This window comes from Sinocyclocheilus anshuiensis, unplaced genomic scaffold (genome assembly GCF_001515605.1).
Source record: "Sinocyclocheilus anshuiensis isolate Anshui unplaced genomic scaffold, SAMN03320099.WGS_v1.1 scaffold1578, whole genome shotgun sequence".
In the NCBI taxonomy this organism is placed as follows: domain Eukaryota; kingdom Metazoa; phylum Chordata; class Actinopteri; order Cypriniformes; family Cyprinidae; genus Sinocyclocheilus; species Sinocyclocheilus anshuiensis.
The window spans coordinates 462,077-479,487 of record NW_015544225.1 but is presented as its reverse complement, the minus strand read 5'-3'; the positions used below and the strand labels follow the sequence as shown (position 1 = coordinate 479,487).

Genomic DNA, 17,411 nt, shown 5'->3' with positions numbered 1-17,411 from the left:
CCGGTAGAGGGCTGGGTTCCATATGTAGAGACCTAAGTGGATCCCATATGTGTAAAGTCCACGGTATGACCTCAGAGCCCGTGTTTCCCCGGCAGACTTCTGCCACTCCAAGAGGGTTACAATCACCTCCAATCTTCCATATGCACCTAAGGGATGTTCATGTGTGTATTTGCTTCCGAAACCTCCTTCGGGAAGGATGGAGCTTCCGCAACGTCTCAGTCCCAAATGGAACGGGTACGTTTTCCCAGTGTTATCCAGTCTTACTGAGTGGGTAGTGCCATAGCAGCAGTAACTGGTCCTCTTGTGGAAGCCCTGCCCTGCACCAAAATGTAGGGGTGCAGGAGGCTCCCACAGGACACTGGAAGTGGCAGTATCTGTGGTCGGTCATCCGACGTGACGTCTCCGTTCCCTCCTTCAGGGAACGAGGGTTACCATACGTAACCGAGACGTTTTACAAAAACTTGCAGACATTATATGAAATCAGGATGCAGAAACAGTTTCAAACAGGACAAATACTACCTCTGTTTTACAGGAAACATGCAGAGTTGGTAGTATATCATCCACACTGTTGATCAGATTTCTTAACGAGAGTCCAACAGTCTGTAGACAAAAACGTTAAAATGACAGTATGTGAAGCTATTAATGGAAATATTGAGCAAAAACGGCATCAGATTTAAATCAATGCTTTTGTTTTGCCACCTTGACTGGAGAAATGTAATCAGTAGACGGCAGTGTGTTGATGTCGTTTTTCAGCTGCACTACCACTTTCACTACGTCCATGACACACTGGTACACACTGTCCTCTGAGCGGTCCAGCTCGGCTGTAGGTGCAGGCTGAAGGCACATGAAACTGAATTATGTTTCCTATCATTGTATCAGGAAAGTAGAGTCAAATATTTAAAGTGCCCCTATTACGGGTTATGAAAGGTTCCTATTTTGGTTTTGGGAGTCCCCAATAACAGGTTGACATGCATGCAAGGTCAAAAAACACTTTGTCTTATAATATGCATTTATTTTTACGTGCCATTTTCCCAGGACGCGCCCTGGCCAGGATTTGTTTTGGCTTTGTTTTCCTGTTTTCATGCTTGCTGAAGGTAATGATCGAAAAGTAGTTTGACCAATAACATGCAAGCATTGTACATAATGGACCAATCATGGCGTGTGAGAAGGTGGGATCTACGGTCAAAGCGATGCAATTACGCGTACATATTAGGTGTGTTCGACTTAAAAGCAGTGCGGCTCAGTGTTTGACATCAAAGCATAACCGAAAGCATAACCGTCTCTATGGTACTTTGATGTCATACACCGATCGGTCTGCACACGCAAACAAAGCCAAAACCTAGATATTTTAGGCAATATAGAAATCCTGGCTAGGACAGATCCTGTCCTGGGAAAATGGCACGTATGGTCACCCTATTTTTACCTTACTTGCTCAACAACTCCCAAACGATTTGCTCAACGATTCATTTTTCCAAACCCCGCCTTTGCGTGACACTAATCTGCGGTGATTGGTCCGATTGGTCTCATTTTCATTTCATCTTGCCTGTAATGCCTGATAAAGCAGCGTTTGCGAGCGCAGTGCTGCTTTGTGTAGGCTACAGCGTTACCGGGGAAACAGCTATTTTACCGCTCCAAAAGCGGCACCTAGTGGCAAAGAATGAATTTGCATTTTCATTCAACCAAAGCGAAAAGACCAACAAGTGGGCAGGCAATATGCTAATGTTTCATGTTGACCTCAACATGAAACGGCTTGGGATTCGTTTTAAAAACGACTCGTTTCAATGATTCAGAGTCGACTCTTTCTTTTGAGAGACAATAACTTTATGCAGGGTACACTTTCAGATTTAAAACTTTGCAGGATATTTTCATTCACTTAGAGCTGTGTTACACACTGCATGAAAAGTAATTTAAAAAAAATCCATAATAGGAGCACTTTAACATGTACAACCTGCATACTGTACATACATGTAAAACGAGTCCTTACCTGCACTGCAATTCTGGGCGGTTTTGAAGGAGGTTGACGGAGTTCAGCTTTAAGTGATACAGGATACAGTCAGTATAGCAGGAAATGTTAATATGGCACAAGAATTACATTAATTTTCTCAACAAATATTAAAATGCGATTAATTCTTTAAAATTTGTTAAAATTATCACATGTAGAATGCAGAAGACTTACCATAACTAAGTGGCGGTTCAGGTGTCTGATAATAATAATAATAATAATAAACATTATTGGGGTTGTATCTGACCATTACATTTTACAATTTTTTAAAAATACATTAGATATATGAAATGAAAATGTTATTGATGAAATGTATGTAATAAAAATACAAACCTCCTGAATATTTGTGTCTTCATGAACCATTGGGTCCTGAGAAAGGACAGCAAGCTTGCAATGTATATTATAACTAATATTAAAGGCAAACCTATATTATCATACGCAAGAGAATGGTAAATAGTCTTTCCTTCTTACCAGAAGCTTCTCCTCCTTCTTTAACCATTTCGTGTCCTCCTCCATCTGTTCTTTCTGCATCTTCAAAGTATCCTGCATGCGCTCCTTCTCTACCTGCCACAGCCGCTGAGCATCTTCCTTACTGGTCGGCTCGAAACTAAACTCACCCTCCTACCCCATGCACACACAGAAACTTAAGATAGCTGAAATATTATTAATTATTAAAACAATTTAAAAATCCTCCTGTGAAAGCCAAATATTTTATCATTTTAAAATAAAATTTAAAATAAAATAAAATAAATAATAAAAATATTAAATAATGAAAATGCATTAAAAAAGATTAAATTAATAGTGAAAGCAGAAAATTTGATAATAGGCCTAATTTTACCCCAAGACTGCGGCGACGGGGTGGGGATGTAGTTATGGCGAGGATGTTAGTTGAGTCCACAGGTGACTGGTAATCACACGGGCTGGCCAGGTCTGGTGAACTGGCACATAAAGCCTCATTAAGCTGGTGAAAATAAAAGCAGAGCATATCGAATTAATACATATACCTAAAACATAATGACTTTAATTATTATGTATATTATTTATTAAATTATATTTAGAAAACATTTATAAATGAATATACAATTAAATATCAGTATTCAAGGATTCTATTTTTACAATAACAATTTAGTGCTTAGTGTCTTGATATTTAAACAAAATGAACACACTACCTGAAGATGTAGACCAACACCAAGGGTATTTCCGAAACGGCTAGTATTGACTCTGGAAGGCTTGAGGTGTAAACAAAATACACTGACTGTTAGGCCAAATGTGCTGCTGTAACTGAGTGTAAGAGCAAACAAACAGCATATGAAAGCTGACAGCTACTTTTGGTGGAGGTTCACTAATGTTAAGCTTGGGCTCCAGGATCCGGGTGTTACGGGCTTTGTCTCTCTCTCTCTCCACCTCTAACTCCTTCTCCATTTGGTGGACATCACTGTTAAAAAGAACGTGTTGGTTAAAATTGATCTTTTTGACCAAATAAATCAAATTTCAGTCACTGTAGTCCTCTCATGAGTATGTTAGAAGAAAAAAAAAGATTCCATATTAAACACATTGATTATACCACTGTGTGATTTTTAACTCGGGATCATCAAATTACAGTAGGTAATATTAGGCTTTTTTACAAATGCACAAGATACAGGGCTACATTATTATAGGGCACGAAGGGAGAAACCTGATGTTGCAGGCTAGTTCGGTGAAGGTGGGTCTCTCGCGGGGGTCGTAGCTCCAGCAGCGGGTCATGAGAGAGTACAAGGCAGGAGGGCACTGCTCAGGTTTGGGCAGCCTGTTGCCCTGTTCCAGCTGGTTAATCACATCACGGTTGTCCAGCCAGTGGAACGGCTGTTTACCTCGGCTCATAATCTCCCACACGCACACAGCTGGATGGGAGCAACATGAGAGGATGAAATGGAAGTGAGGGGGAAATCACATGGAAGGTTTGATAGATTTTTTTGCATTTTACACCTCTGGTGTTTAGGAATATCATATGATCCCATAAAGATAAGTAAATGTTAAAAGGATAGTTCACCCAAAAATGAAAATTGTCATCATGTACTCACCTTCATGTCATTTCAAACCTGTTTGCATTTCTTTTTTTCTGAGGAACACAAAAGATCAAAGAGTTTCAAACTGACTTCCATTTTATTTTTTTGTCTATACCATTCTTCAAAATATCTTCTTTTATTTTCCACAGAAGCAAGAAAGTCATACAGGTTTGGAATGACATGAGGGTGAATTATACTTCAGTTGCTCTATTCTGAAAAAAAGTCTAAAGCTTAAGTAACTGTGTTGGGATCATCTGTCCATGACGTTCTCCTTGCTTCAGTACTGATGGTGCATCTGGAGGGGCAGCACTCTTATGTGAAGCCATCAATCAGAGAAACTGAGTGAAAGCTCAAGATTCATAGAACATGACAGCTGAGCTCCAGAAACAGAGGGCTCTCTGTCTGTCTAGTCATGTTATTTAAACAGTGTTTTAGTGAGGGGCTTCAGAAATAAAATCTGTTGATGGCTCAAGCCCAGTATTAAGAATAATATTAATTGAAAACAAATATAAATTGCAGTACAGAAACTTTTACAGTTGTTTTATATATCAACATAATTCTTGCACCAAGAAATTAGATAAAAATGAATTGGCAAATTGTAAAAAGCTGCGACGGAAATGAAAGTCAGTTATTGTATGACAATTTGTATAAATTAAGTTTAATAGTGGCCCTGAAGCGCTGAATAATGTTTGTAAGCATAGGACGGTTAAGCATGCCAAAACTGGAAATTGGATTCATAAAAATGAATTATGTGCCCTGTGAGAATTTTACAATGACTATAAACAGCCATGAAGGCAATTTTAGAAATACTGGTTTCTGAACACCTTTTCTGTCTTAAAATATATACTGTATAAAATATATATATGCTCAAAATTTTGGCAATATTAATTAATCAAACAAGTGAGTGTCTGTCTAAATTAATGTAACAGTGTCATTGTTTGGTACAATGGACATGTCGAAATCGGTCAGTTTTCTTCTATTCACTCACCGAACATCCACACATCACTGGCCGTGGTGAAGCGTCTGAAGTTAATAGATTCAGGAGCCATCCATTTGATCGGTAAACGGGTAACAGATGCTGCAGACATAATGCAAGGTAATGAGAAATTGCTATGCTTGTTAAACGGAATATAAAAAACCCAAAAAATAATATTTTAGAAGATTTTATAACGTGACAGAGGAGTTAAGATGATTATAGTTGCAACAGAGAATGGAATGATGAATCATAAAATTATTAAACAATTCATTACTTTTATGAGTGTGTAAAACAGCTGAGGTAACCTTTGTAATATTCTTCATCCTCGATGTATCTGGAAAGGCCAAAGTCACCCAGCTTCACCAACTCAGGTGTGGCAACAAGCACATTTCGTACAGCTATGTCTCTGTCAAGCAGATCACACCAACACAAACAACAAATGACAACAATAATGAAAATTTAAATTCATTAGACCACTAGTGAAAATGATTCTGTTTTGTAGCTTTGTCCATATTAAATTATATTATCAGCATAAGAAAGTGAGTGAAAAGATGGTTCATTTTACATCATAATCGAAAAAAAATCATAAACATTTCTGTTTATTTCCAGGCATGGTCTCAGACTTTTCCGCCCACTGTATGCATGTACTGTAAACAATTTGAGTGATTTCCAAGAATGCTCGGTGTTAAAAATTTAAAAACGTTACTATACATACATTAACCATTAAAACATTTGAGGTCAGTAAGATTTTATTTTTTAAACAAATTAATAATTTTATTCAATTGATCAAAAGTTACAGTAAAGAAATTTTTAATGTTACGAAATTTCAATTCAAAGAATCCTGCAAAAATGTATCAATGTTTCCACAAATATATTAAGCAGCACAACTGCTTTCAACATTGATAAAAATAAGAAATGTTTCATGAGCAGCAAATTGTTAGGATCCTGCCCTATCTGTCTTGTCTGTTTCATGTTTCCTTGTTTGTGTTGTGTGCGAGCACATGGCTCTGTCTTTGTTGTTGTCTGCCATGTGCTCCTCTCGTCCTGCCTCCTTGTTTCCCGTTGCCACGCCCCCTTGTTTAGTCCTCTGTCCCTCTCGTTCTCTCCCTGTTTGTCTGAGTGTTCCCACCTGTTCCTCGTGTTCTTCTCTCCTTTATATTGTGCTCCCTTCCTCTTGTGTGTTGTCAGTTTGTTATTCTAACCTGTTGTCCTAACTAGTGTTTGTGCTTGTCTCTCTGCTTGCTAGCCCGTCTCACCTTATATTATACAGAGTAATCCCTGTCTAATTGCTTAGTGTGTGTTTTGTTTCTTGTCTGTCCAGTCCTGCCCTGTTCTGACTGGCAGTCTGAGCTACTGGTCTTCTCCCTGGGTCTGCCACGCTGCTAGGCCTGTGCAGTACCTGATACATCACGAGTGTGGAGAGGTGAGGAGTGCCAGGCTACCGTTACTTACCCCAGGCCTACAGCTTCACTGCTCTCTGGCGGTCTGCCATCCTGGACTGGACTCTGTGGTCGTACACCCAGGCCTGCCTGTCTACAAGTCATTCCCTGCCTAGTGTTGGGACTGTTCACTCCTCTCCTCACCATCTCTCATCTTGTCTGCAAGTCTGTCTAATAAGTCTGTTAACACTCACTGCATTTGAGTCCTCCCTCCAGATCCGTGACACAAATTAGCATATTAGAATTATTTCAGAAGGATCATGTGATACTGAAGACTGGAGTAATGATGCTGATAATTCAGCTTTGCCATAATTACATTTTAAAATATAGTACAATAGAAAAGTTATTTAAATTGTAATAATATTTCACAATCAAATAAACACAGCCTTGGTGTACATAAAAAAATAAAAAATAAACCCTTCTTTCAAAAACATTAAAAAATGTTTAATGTTTGACTCCAACCTTTTGAATTGTAGTATATACCAGATAATAAAGAATTAAAAATATTGAAGTGCATGCTGCACCTGTGGACCATGTTCATTCCCTGCAGGTAAACAAGAGCTTTGCAGATCTGTAGGCTGAAGAGTACCAGAGTTACGCTTGTCAAACTCTGCTGATTTTTTGTCAAGTACTTCCCCAGCTGTAAAATCAAAACAAGTATTTTTAGAAAAAGAGAAAACAAAAAAACTTCATTAAAGTGAAGCATTACACATACAGGCAATAAAGCTAGACTTTGCACTGCCCTGAGATGCATTTTTTCAGACCCTATGGTGGTTTCTTAAGTTGGTTTATTAAACCATGCACATGTTTGAGTTCACTATTAGTTGACTGCTCAGGCCAGTCATTCTGTACTTGACAAGACGCAGTGTTGTTGATTCATTCAATACTGAACTTCCTGTGAGTTTGTAAACAGTTTATGATGGTTTTACAGAGCCTATAAATGTTAATAGAGCCGTATCTATGGCATTCACTTAATTGAGTTTGCTAAATCAATCACAGCGGTTCTGGCAATTGGAATTACACTATGGATTGAAAGGAAATTTTATTGATTTAATTTAAAAGATACGTAAACCCCTCTATCTCATATAATATATTAGCACCCTCCCCAAAATAATCACTCATAGTGACAACATTATTGGTCCTGCAATTTTCCAAAAGATGTGTTTTGACATATAATACAAATAAGAGTGATAACATCCAGCATCTGGGCTGTTGTTTACCTCCCCGTGCTGACACAGCTCCATGACAATCCATACAGGGTCTTCCTCAATCACTCCAATCAGTCGCACTATGTGTGGATGGTCCAGGTTCTTCATGATAACTGAATTCAGATAAAAGAATACAGTTACTCATTATTATATTTTTATATTTTGTTTATTTTTTCTATATTTCAAATGTTTCATATAGCTTGTTTCAAAATCTGGGACCCAGATTTTCTGAAAATATGAAAACTCATGTATAAAATGGATGTATTACATAAAACTTCAAAATGTATTATGTGAAAACTATTTATTAGTATATTATTGCATCATTTTTATGACTTTCTGCTACTGTGTCATTTCCACCACAGCCAACAATTTAACAATTTTGGCACTAAGTTTTTCAAAAGTTAATTCACAGAGACAACAGCAGTGGTTCTCAATCTTTTTGACCAACTGTCCACAACTATATTTTATCCCATGACTTTAACAGCTGATTATTTGTGAATGTGATTTATTTGAAAATGATAAAAAAATTAAATATTTTTTCTCACAATAAAATATTTTAGCTGCACCTGGAATATCTAGAAAAAATGTATATTCTTTATAAAAATGACCATGGTGTTTTCAGATTTTATTCATTCACTTTTTCAGGTAGCAATCAAACTTTTAAATTTAGGCTTCCTCATATATCATGTAATATAATGCTTTGGGAATCTTGATTCTCTTGTGCATAATTTCTAATCAAGCTGTAATTTTTTCAAATTATGCAATCATATTTATTGTGTTTATGTGAAATACGCAAAATTATAGATATAATTTTAGCCTTAGCAAATCAAAGAAGTCCAAAAATATTTAAAATGTTATTTCCACCACAGAATGTTATTAAACCCAATACATCATTTGAGATATGCTAGAAAAAAAAACTGACAGTTCAGAAAAAATGACAGAATTCTCTGCTGATTGATGAGTATGCACACTCTTTGTGTACACAAATTTAATATGTTGTGATCATTTATAATTATCCACAAAAGTCCACAGTTCCAAAAGTGGCCATAGTTGAAGAAACATCTATTGACTTTAATAGGCTATAATAAGTACCCTGAGTTTTCATTTACATACCAGCTTCACCCACGAACTTCTCTCTGACATCAGGTGCACATTCCTTACAGGTCTTCACCGCAACACTAATCTTCTCCCCATTCTAACCAAGACAATTAAAAATGGTCTATTAAAAAAAATTTAACTAATCATATTAGCTAAGTCACCAGTGATGAGATTTGCTAATGTTACTGTAAGACATCCAACAACATTATGCTAAATTAATGTACCGTAAAAGGAAAATCCAGATTTGCCCTGCAAAAACATTTTAGTTGTCATTGCATCATCACATGACTAAAGTGTCTAGTACTGCTTGCCTTTTTCTGGTAAACTCCTTCATGAACCTCCCCAAAGAAGCCTTCACCCAGCATACGTTTCAGGATAATATCTTTCCTGGACAGTCCAACCTTTACTATTTTCGAAACACATGAAGAGCACATCAGTACAAACAATAATGAGCAAGTGCACGATTTTACAGTGATACTGACACTGAATACATAAAAAAACAATTCCCATACATACCAGGTGGTGGCGGCTTTTCATCTGGGATTTCACAGTATATATCAGAGTCTGAAAGATAGATTTGATGTTATCACATTGTCGTGAACTTGTTATCATAATACAGCAAATATCAAGCTGAGTGTCTGAATTGGATTGCAACTAAAGGAGGGTCTGATACTCACTGCTGTATCTGAAGTTTTCTGTTTTCTTCCTAACAGCAGGAAAGAGTGAACAGCAATAAGGACAGTGAAATAAAGTATCTAAAATGTACGCACAAATGTGAATTATTCCATAAGAGATCACTTTAGAGTTATAGCAATTAATATTCATTCTGTGTTGTAGCCCTGAGGAGAAGAAAACAGAGATAGAGGAATGTTGATGTACTCACTCGGAGGGAATTTCAGGAAGAGAGTTGCGCAACTGCACACCTAAGACAGCAAAGATAAATCTCAGTTTGCAATACAGAGAAATATGGCAATCCCCAAACCCACATTAATCACAAAAGACATGATTCAAAATGCACAACATACAGAGGAGAGCTGCCATAAACTCTCAGCATTTCAGAAAAAGTCTAGTCATTTATCTCAGACTTTTTCCAGATGACAAGAATTTAGAAAATAAATAATGATCAATTCCCTGGAAGTAGTTCACACAAGTTCTAACTCTTTTAAATGACCCTTTGTAAAGTGAATATTGTCATTTGCAGACATACATTAATTGGGGCTTACCTTTAGGAGATTTACTTTTATTTGGACCGACTATCAAAGATGAGTCTGTGTGGTTAAGCAACCGACAGTAGCCATCGATCAGATCAGCCATGTTCTCCGCAATGGCCAAAGACGCCACACTGATGGAAAGAGGCTAGGAATGGAAAAAAAAAAGGTCACGGCTAGTTTACCACAAGAGTGGCATTGTGCATATGAAGTTTAACAACCTAATACTGAAGTGAGAACATTCTCACCTGTTTGGCACCCTCAATTTCGATAAGTAACAATGTTCTGCCATCACTCTGTGTGTTATACTTGATACTTCGGATCTGTTTAAATTCAGCAAGGCAAACAGCCTAGGGAGAGTAAACGAGCATGAACTTGAAACAACATTTGGACAATGACAACTGGCATGAAAATAAGGAATAAATACTTGAAATTAAGTATAAAGTTGCTCACGGTGGAGTCTGCTTTGGTACGTTGCCTAATGCCTTTGGGACCAATGACTAAATCCACTGCTAAACTCCAACCTTGCTGTGTAGATTAAGAGGGACTTTAGTACATTCAATTAAGCACATTAAATCTTCCACTTTGAATAAACCCCAAAAAATTTTAACACCTAAGTTGGAGAACTTACCACTAGCTCACAAGGAAATATTTCCTCGTCAAAGTTGGAGAATTCCCCATAGGTCTCGAAGAACTTGATCATACACTCGTCCTCCTTTAGTAATGCATACTGCTGAAACGTTTGCTGGATGAGCTTCCTGAGTTGCTTGGGCTGTTAAAACCAAAATTTTACAGTTTAGAGGTAGAATTTCAGTGTGCTAAGATCTCATAAGCTGCCACTTGTTTATTTTTTCATTTTATTTTATCATGGTCCTGATTTATTTTAGGGTTTATTTTGACTGGCTAGCTGCATATTATCCATGCATTTTTTTCCATTCATTAAAAAAAAAAAAAAAAAGATTACATAAGAACAAATATGAATTTGTGCTGAATTTAAATGTCTTGGTAAAAGGTTTGCAATTGAACAAAAAAAACACATCAAACATTGAACACAAACAACTTAAAACTTCGATTTTAACTCTGGAAATGGCCTGTTAAAGGAGAAGTTCATTTCCAGAATGAAAATTTCCTGATAATTTACTCACCCGAATGTCATCCAAGATGTTCATGTCTTTCTTTTTTCAGTTGCAAAGAAGTCAAGTTTTTTGAGAAAAACATCCCAGGAATATAATGGACTATATAATGGACTTGAATGTAGGCCAACGGGTTGAAGGTCCAAATTTCAAGTTTCAATGCAGCTTCAAATTGCTCTACACGATCCCAGCCGAGGAATAAGGGTCTTATCTAGCAAAATGATCTGTCAATTTCTTAAAAAAAAAATGTATAGACTTTTTAACCACAAATGCTAGTCTTGCACTAGCTATGCGATGCGCATCCGCGTCTTCACACATTACGTAATCACGTTGGAAACGCCACACGCGGTTAGTTCTTCATCTGTGTACAGTACTTCAGTTCAAAAAGGTAGGATATGGCAAAAACTTCATCTCGTTATCTCCCCCAACTTCAAAATCGTCCGACATCACTGACTATGTTTACATGCGCACGAATAATGCGATTATTTCCGATAATCAGAGTAAGGACTTAATCGCATTATGATGTTTACATGTCAAGAGCAAAGCTCTTCACTCCCATTTACATGCAATTTCCATTATATATATTATTCGCTAAGAATTGTGGTTATTTTTTTACTGCCATTATTCACATACCCCACTGCACAGCACAAATGATGGACTCAGAAAGAGCAGGTGTGTTACTGGCTGCTGTTTTAATTTATTTACGTCTAATGCAAAACACATTTGTATGGTAGTATTACATGCTTTTTCGGTGCCATAGAAATGTGATGGCAATTCGTTTGCCTACGCTGCCGTCGCGTTCTACTCGCCGTTTCTGGATGAGGGGGAACAGACTGGTGGAAGCGAGTTGTGTTTTCCCCAGAAATGCAATGCTTTCTTCCCCGCCATAGTTTCTAATCTGCGTATTATTACAGGTGCGAGTCACGTCATTTATGTATGTCATAATCACATGCACACTTTGGTCAGAGCGGCAATACTGCGATTAAGGTGTTTACATGCCTGTATATTTCGATTAAAATCGGCATACGCCACTTATGTTAATACGATTATGCTTGCTGCGATTATGAGTTTAATCGCATTATTTAAATCGAAGTATTGCGTTTACATGAGGTAAAGTTTAATCGCAATATTGCCAAAATCCTGTTCTAATCACATTATGAGGGTGCATGTAAATGCACTCATTGTTTATTAGATCTCGCCACCTTGAGAAATAAAGGTGATTTACACTTACTGAGGCATCAGATATTCAACATTGTTCCACAATATATACTTAAACCATTACATACCTCAGGTCGCTATAGTGACCCTATACATTTCTTAAAAAAAAATAAAAAATAGAAAACAAACATTCTTTTACATTTTTTTTTCTATATTTATTTATTTAAATTAAGGAAGAAGGTGGAGTTCAAAATACTGAACATAGAAAAAAAAATGAACAAGAGAGAGGGTAGTGGATTATGTCCTGGGTCATTAAATACCTGAGGTATGTGTTTAAGGGTTAAAAATAAAGGTTCGAAAACAAGGTTTTTTGTCTTAGTGTGGAGAACCTTTTTTAATAATCTAAAGAACCATTTTCCACTATGAAGAACTTTTTGTCTAATGGAAAGGTTCCATGGATGTTAAAGGTTCTTAACAGAACCATAGATGCCAATGAATAACCTTTAAGGGTTAGTTCACCCAAAAATGAAAATTCTGTCATTAATTACTCTCGTGTTGTTAGAAACCTGTAAGACCTTCGTTAATCTTCTGTTCAACTGTAAAGTTATGAAGCTACGAGAATACTTTTTTTTTTATTGTGGAATAAAGTGGTTATTTTTGTTTTCTTTCCACAAAAAAGTATTCTCGTAGCTTCATAACTTTACAGTTGAACCACTGATGTCACACGAACTACTTTGTCGATCATCTTGGTACTTTTCTGGACCTTAAACGTGGTAGTTACCTTGCTGTCTATGGGAGGGTCAGAGAGCCCTCAGATTTAGCACAAATGATGGACTCAGAAAGAGCAGGTGTGTTACTGGCTGCTGTTTTAATTTATTTACGTCTAATGCAAAACACATTTGTATGGTAGTATTACATGCTTTTTCGGTGCCATAGAAATGTGATGGCAATTCGTTTGCCTACGCTGCCGTCGCGTTCTACTCGCCGTTTCTGGATGAGGGGGAACAGACTGGTGGAAGCGAGTTGTGTTTTCCCCAGAAATGCAATGCTTTCTTCCCCGCCATAGTTTCTAATCTGCGTATTATTACAGGTGCGAGTCACGTCATTTATGTATGTCATAATCACATGCACACTTTGGTCAGAGCGGCAATACTGCGATTAAGGTGTTTACATGCCTGTATATTTCGATTAAAATCGGCATACGCCACTTATGTTAATACGATTATGCTTGCTGCGATTATGAGTTTAATCGCATTATTTAAATCGAAGTATTGCGTTTACATGAGGTAAAGTTTAATCGCAATATTGCCAAAATCTCATTATAATCGCATTAAGAGGGTGCATGTAAACGCACTCATTGTTTTACCTTTTTTTGTAAAGGGCGTTTGGTTTTCTTTGCACGTTCGCTTTGTAAACGCTGGGTTGGTACTTATGCCTATGTCACACATGCGTGATAACATAACGTGTGAGGTCGAGCTAGTGCAAGACAAGCATTTGTGGTTAAAAATATATACGTTTGTATTTTCTTAGAAAATGACCAAACGTTTCGCTAGATAAGACCCTTATTTCTTGGCTGGGATGGTGTAGAGCCCTTTGAAGCTGCAATTCAGACCTCCAACCCGTTGGCCACCATTGAAGACCACTATATGGGGTAAAATACTGGAATGTTTTCCTCAAAAACCTTAATTTCTTTTTCGACTGAAGAAAGAAAGACATGAACATCTTGGATCACATGGCGGTGAGTCAATTATCAGGACATTTTCTTTCTGGAAGTGAACTTCTCCTTTAACAAAATAATGGCACCAGAGAAAAGTGGGAAACAAATCTAACCTTCATACTGTCAATAAGTCCCTTAGGAAAGAACAGGTCCAGACCAACATCTTTTCTAAATAAAAAAGCACCATATTAGCAAACATTTTTAAAAAATCACCTTTTTAAAATTACTTAAGTACAAATGAAAAATATGAACTTACTCTAGCAAGTCAAAGTTGGACCTTTTCTCTAGACCTTTGGCATTCATGTCTTTATAAAACCTCCTGAAAGACAGAACAAACCACATATGTGATGCAATGCTCTGAAATTACCTCACAATTCAATAAAAATTTGTACCTAGAGTAATGCAAATTGAATTACTGAATAATTGAACATTTCTCATTTTAATTCTGTGAAAACTCTGTTTATAGCATTGGAAATATGCACTCAGTTGCTGGTCATGAAGTCCTGCAGTTACACTGGATAATCAGACAATATCAATAAAAGCAAACAGACTATGCTTTTTGTTACCTGATCTCCAAACAGCCCAGCTGAAGTGTCATGCCGTCACTAACTTTGCTAGCATGATGCTGCATGTAGCCACAACGCACCTGCCAGAAGAGGAACAATATTTACATGAACTGACTAACAAAACATGACCACATACAACCAAAGACAGGAAGCAAATCTGGAGATGTTTGCTGACCTGTTGATAGAAATACAAAAGGAACGTCCTGTCCTCTTTTAACCTCTTCATGAAATCAGTGGGAATGTAGCGAATCCTAAGATCATATCTGAAATAAAACACACACACACACACACACATTTATGAAAAGTTCAAATAATGGCAAGTATATTGGTGATATGAGTCAAGATTAACCACTGTCATTCTCCCTCACCTCCACTCCGCCTCGGCGTGATGGCTCTCGTAGCGTTGCTCAACGTCTCCTACAGTCAGGTCTGGATGAAGCCAGTGGAGCTCCTCAGATTTAAGGTGTTTGAGCCTCAGCCCAAAGCATCCTGGGTTTTGCACATTTGGGCCCAAACGCCCACTGATCAGAATAGACTGGATGATAGTCTAATGGATAAGCAAATCACAAGTGTTCAGACATGGCATTCCAACATTTGGCATAATATTACTAGAAATACCATAATTCAGTTTTTCTAGTCATACAGATTACCATTCAAACATTTGGGGGCAGTAAGATTTTTCACTTTTATTCAGCAAGGGCGCATTTAAAATGACATTTATAATATTACAAAAAATTCACATAAATGTTCTTTTGAACTCCACAATAATATTAAGTACCATATCTGTGTTAAACATTGATAATAATAATAATAATAATAATAATAATAATAATAATAATAATAATAAAAGTTTAATGAGCAACAAATGCATATTAGAAAGATTTCTGAAATGTGACACTGAAGACTGGAGTAATGACTGCTGAAAATTCAGCTTTGCTATCACAGGAATAAATTAATATTTAAAATACATAAAAATTTAAAAGAGTTACTTTAGATTTTAAAGGGGTGGTTGACTTTTTTTTTCTAGGCTTGATTGTGTTTATGGGGTGCAGTCTAACATGTGTAAATCCTTCGTTTAAAAAAAAAAACGCATTATTTTTCTCATAATTTACCTTTACTCTACACCGCTCTGTCCCTTCTCCTATAAACGCACTGATGATTTCCTGCTTTTATGAAGCCCCTTCCTCAGAAATACGCAATGGGCTCACATTGGTTAGCTGGCCCAGTGTGTTGTGATTCGCTAAACCGCCAGTGCATGTCTAAATGCTCTCAGATACGCTGTTATTTGTAAATGCTACTGCTTATGTTAGCTTTTAATATACGGTTTTATCCTGATTAAAGCTTACAATACAGCTTATTTAATACAGTACACTAACCGCATGTTTAATGCTTCTCATAGCTATGTGAAAAATATCTGTCGGTCTATAAACAAAGTGTATTATTGGAACAGTTCATTGTTGGAGCTGAATCTGGGTTTGTAACGTCACGAACCTGGGAAGTAACTCGTTGTAGTCCCTACCAGCCGTTTTTGTAGGCATTAAACTGCCATAATTTTAAAAGACGATATCTCCGTTTGCATTGAACTTTTAGCGTCGTAACTTTGCTGATATTGTTTATGCTCAAACAGCAAAATTACACACTAACGTTAAAAAAGTGAAATCGCAATCAACCACCCCTTTAATAATATTTCACATTATGACTGTTTTTTCACTGCATTTTTGATAAATATATTCAGCCTATAGGTGAACATAAGACACTTCTTTCAAAAACATTTAAAAAACTTTTGAGCAGTATTGTATACCTTGATCTGCCATGAGCTGTCACATTTGACCAGTTTGAAGTTTTTGCTGAGGTTGTTGCTGCTGCTGAAGCACACTTTGATGATCTTTGCAGGACCGCCATCTCCAAAAGGACCAAGGTCAGGGCTTTTGATGCCCCCATCCCAGTCCTGGGTGGGTACCTTCCAGGAATGGGTGCTTGCATCACTCGCCATGTCCTCAAAGATATCCACACACCATTACACAATCATCCCATCTGGTAGTAAGGCCAGTTTGGAAACACAAGAACAGTGTTTATAGTTAAAGGTGCAATAGGTGATTGTCTTCAGAAACATTTTCTGTTATGCTGGTTGAAAGTCTCATCACATCCCGATAGCAATCATTAAGTTAAGTGGTCTAAATGTATTTATCTGTATTTATATATTCTGTGGAAGGCGTAGGACCAATAAATGTTCGTCCAATCAAAACGCTCGGTCCGAGCGTTTTAACTGGCTTTCCTACCTGCCTGTCAACGTATGTATTAGCATACCTCTGCGCACCCTGTTCGCGCAGACAGGATACGTCATGAGCTCGTTCACGCACGCTGTGCAGACGGAGCGAGAATGGCAGACAAACATCAACAACAACCCGATCTTCCTTCCTGGTATTGTAGTACTTTTAAAGTTTTCTCACCGGTGAATGACACATGATGCAGCCCAGCGGTTCCCAATTCCAGTCCTCGTGCCCCCCACCCCCGCTCTGCATATTTTGCATGTCTCGCTTAGTTAACACACCCGATTCGGATAACCAGCTCGTTAGAAGTGAGCTACGTGCATGAACTGTGTTCCGATCGATATGATCCCTACACAGTGTTCATTGCTCCCTACTCCCTGAGCAGGGGAATTCCGTTGAAGTTTACTTCACTTCGGAGGGCACGAGGACTGGAATTGGGAACCGCTGATGTAGCCTATTGTAGTAATGTTGTCTCTGGTATTCTGGTCTGTGAGTGTACATGCGTTCAGGGGGCGTGGCTTTGGACGGCGATTGCAGGAAGGGTGGGACATTCGCTTTCAGTGCTATCAGGCTAAAGTTAGCATTTTCCAA

General features: G+C 37.6%; 1 protein-coding gene across 2 annotated transcripts in view; it reads right to left on the bottom strand.

Moving 5' to 3' along the window:
* ptk2bb (protein tyrosine kinase 2 beta, b) overlaps nt 1-17,411 on the bottom strand; it is a 24,135-nt gene that overhangs the window by 3,821 nt on the left and 2,903 nt on the right. For both annotated transcript variants that reach the window (XM_016498036.1, XM_016498035.1), the window contains exons 2-30: nt 16,352-16,584; nt 14,919-15,097; nt 14,726-14,813; nt 14,551-14,630; nt 14,241-14,303; nt 14,098-14,152; nt 10,608-10,748; nt 10,430-10,504; nt 10,225-10,326; nt 9,992-10,124; nt 9,652-9,691; nt 9,446-9,474; nt 9,285-9,332; nt 9,080-9,174; nt 8,784-8,865; nt 7,683-7,783; nt 6,987-7,102; nt 5,329-5,429; nt 5,036-5,125; nt 3,678-3,882; nt 3,329-3,437; nt 3,172-3,231; nt 2,841-2,963; nt 2,474-2,623; nt 2,336-2,371; nt 2,177-2,201; nt 1,985-2,031; nt 700-834; nt 520-600 (exon numbers count right to left, since the gene is read on the bottom strand). In XM_016498036.1, coding sequence (XP_016353522.1) covers nt 520-600; nt 700-834; nt 1,985-2,031; nt 2,177-2,201; nt 2,336-2,371; nt 2,474-2,623; nt 2,841-2,963; nt 3,172-3,231; nt 3,329-3,437; nt 3,678-3,882; nt 5,036-5,125; nt 5,329-5,429; nt 6,987-7,102; nt 7,683-7,783; nt 8,784-8,865; nt 9,080-9,174; nt 9,285-9,332; nt 9,446-9,474; nt 9,652-9,691; nt 9,992-10,124; nt 10,225-10,326; nt 10,430-10,504; nt 10,608-10,748; nt 14,098-14,152; nt 14,241-14,303; nt 14,551-14,630; nt 14,726-14,813; nt 14,919-15,097; nt 16,352-16,543 — 2,781 coding nt within the window. In that variant the 5' untranslated portion in view covers nt 16,544-16,584. The remainder of the gene's footprint in view (nt 1-519; nt 601-699; nt 835-1,984; nt 2,032-2,176; nt 2,202-2,335; nt 2,372-2,473; nt 2,624-2,840; nt 2,964-3,171; nt 3,232-3,328; nt 3,438-3,677; nt 3,883-5,035; nt 5,126-5,328; nt 5,430-6,986; nt 7,103-7,682; nt 7,784-8,783; nt 8,866-9,079; nt 9,175-9,284; nt 9,333-9,445; nt 9,475-9,651; nt 9,692-9,991; nt 10,125-10,224; nt 10,327-10,429; nt 10,505-10,607; nt 10,749-14,097; nt 14,153-14,240; nt 14,304-14,550; nt 14,631-14,725; nt 14,814-14,918; nt 15,098-16,351; nt 16,585-17,411) is intronic.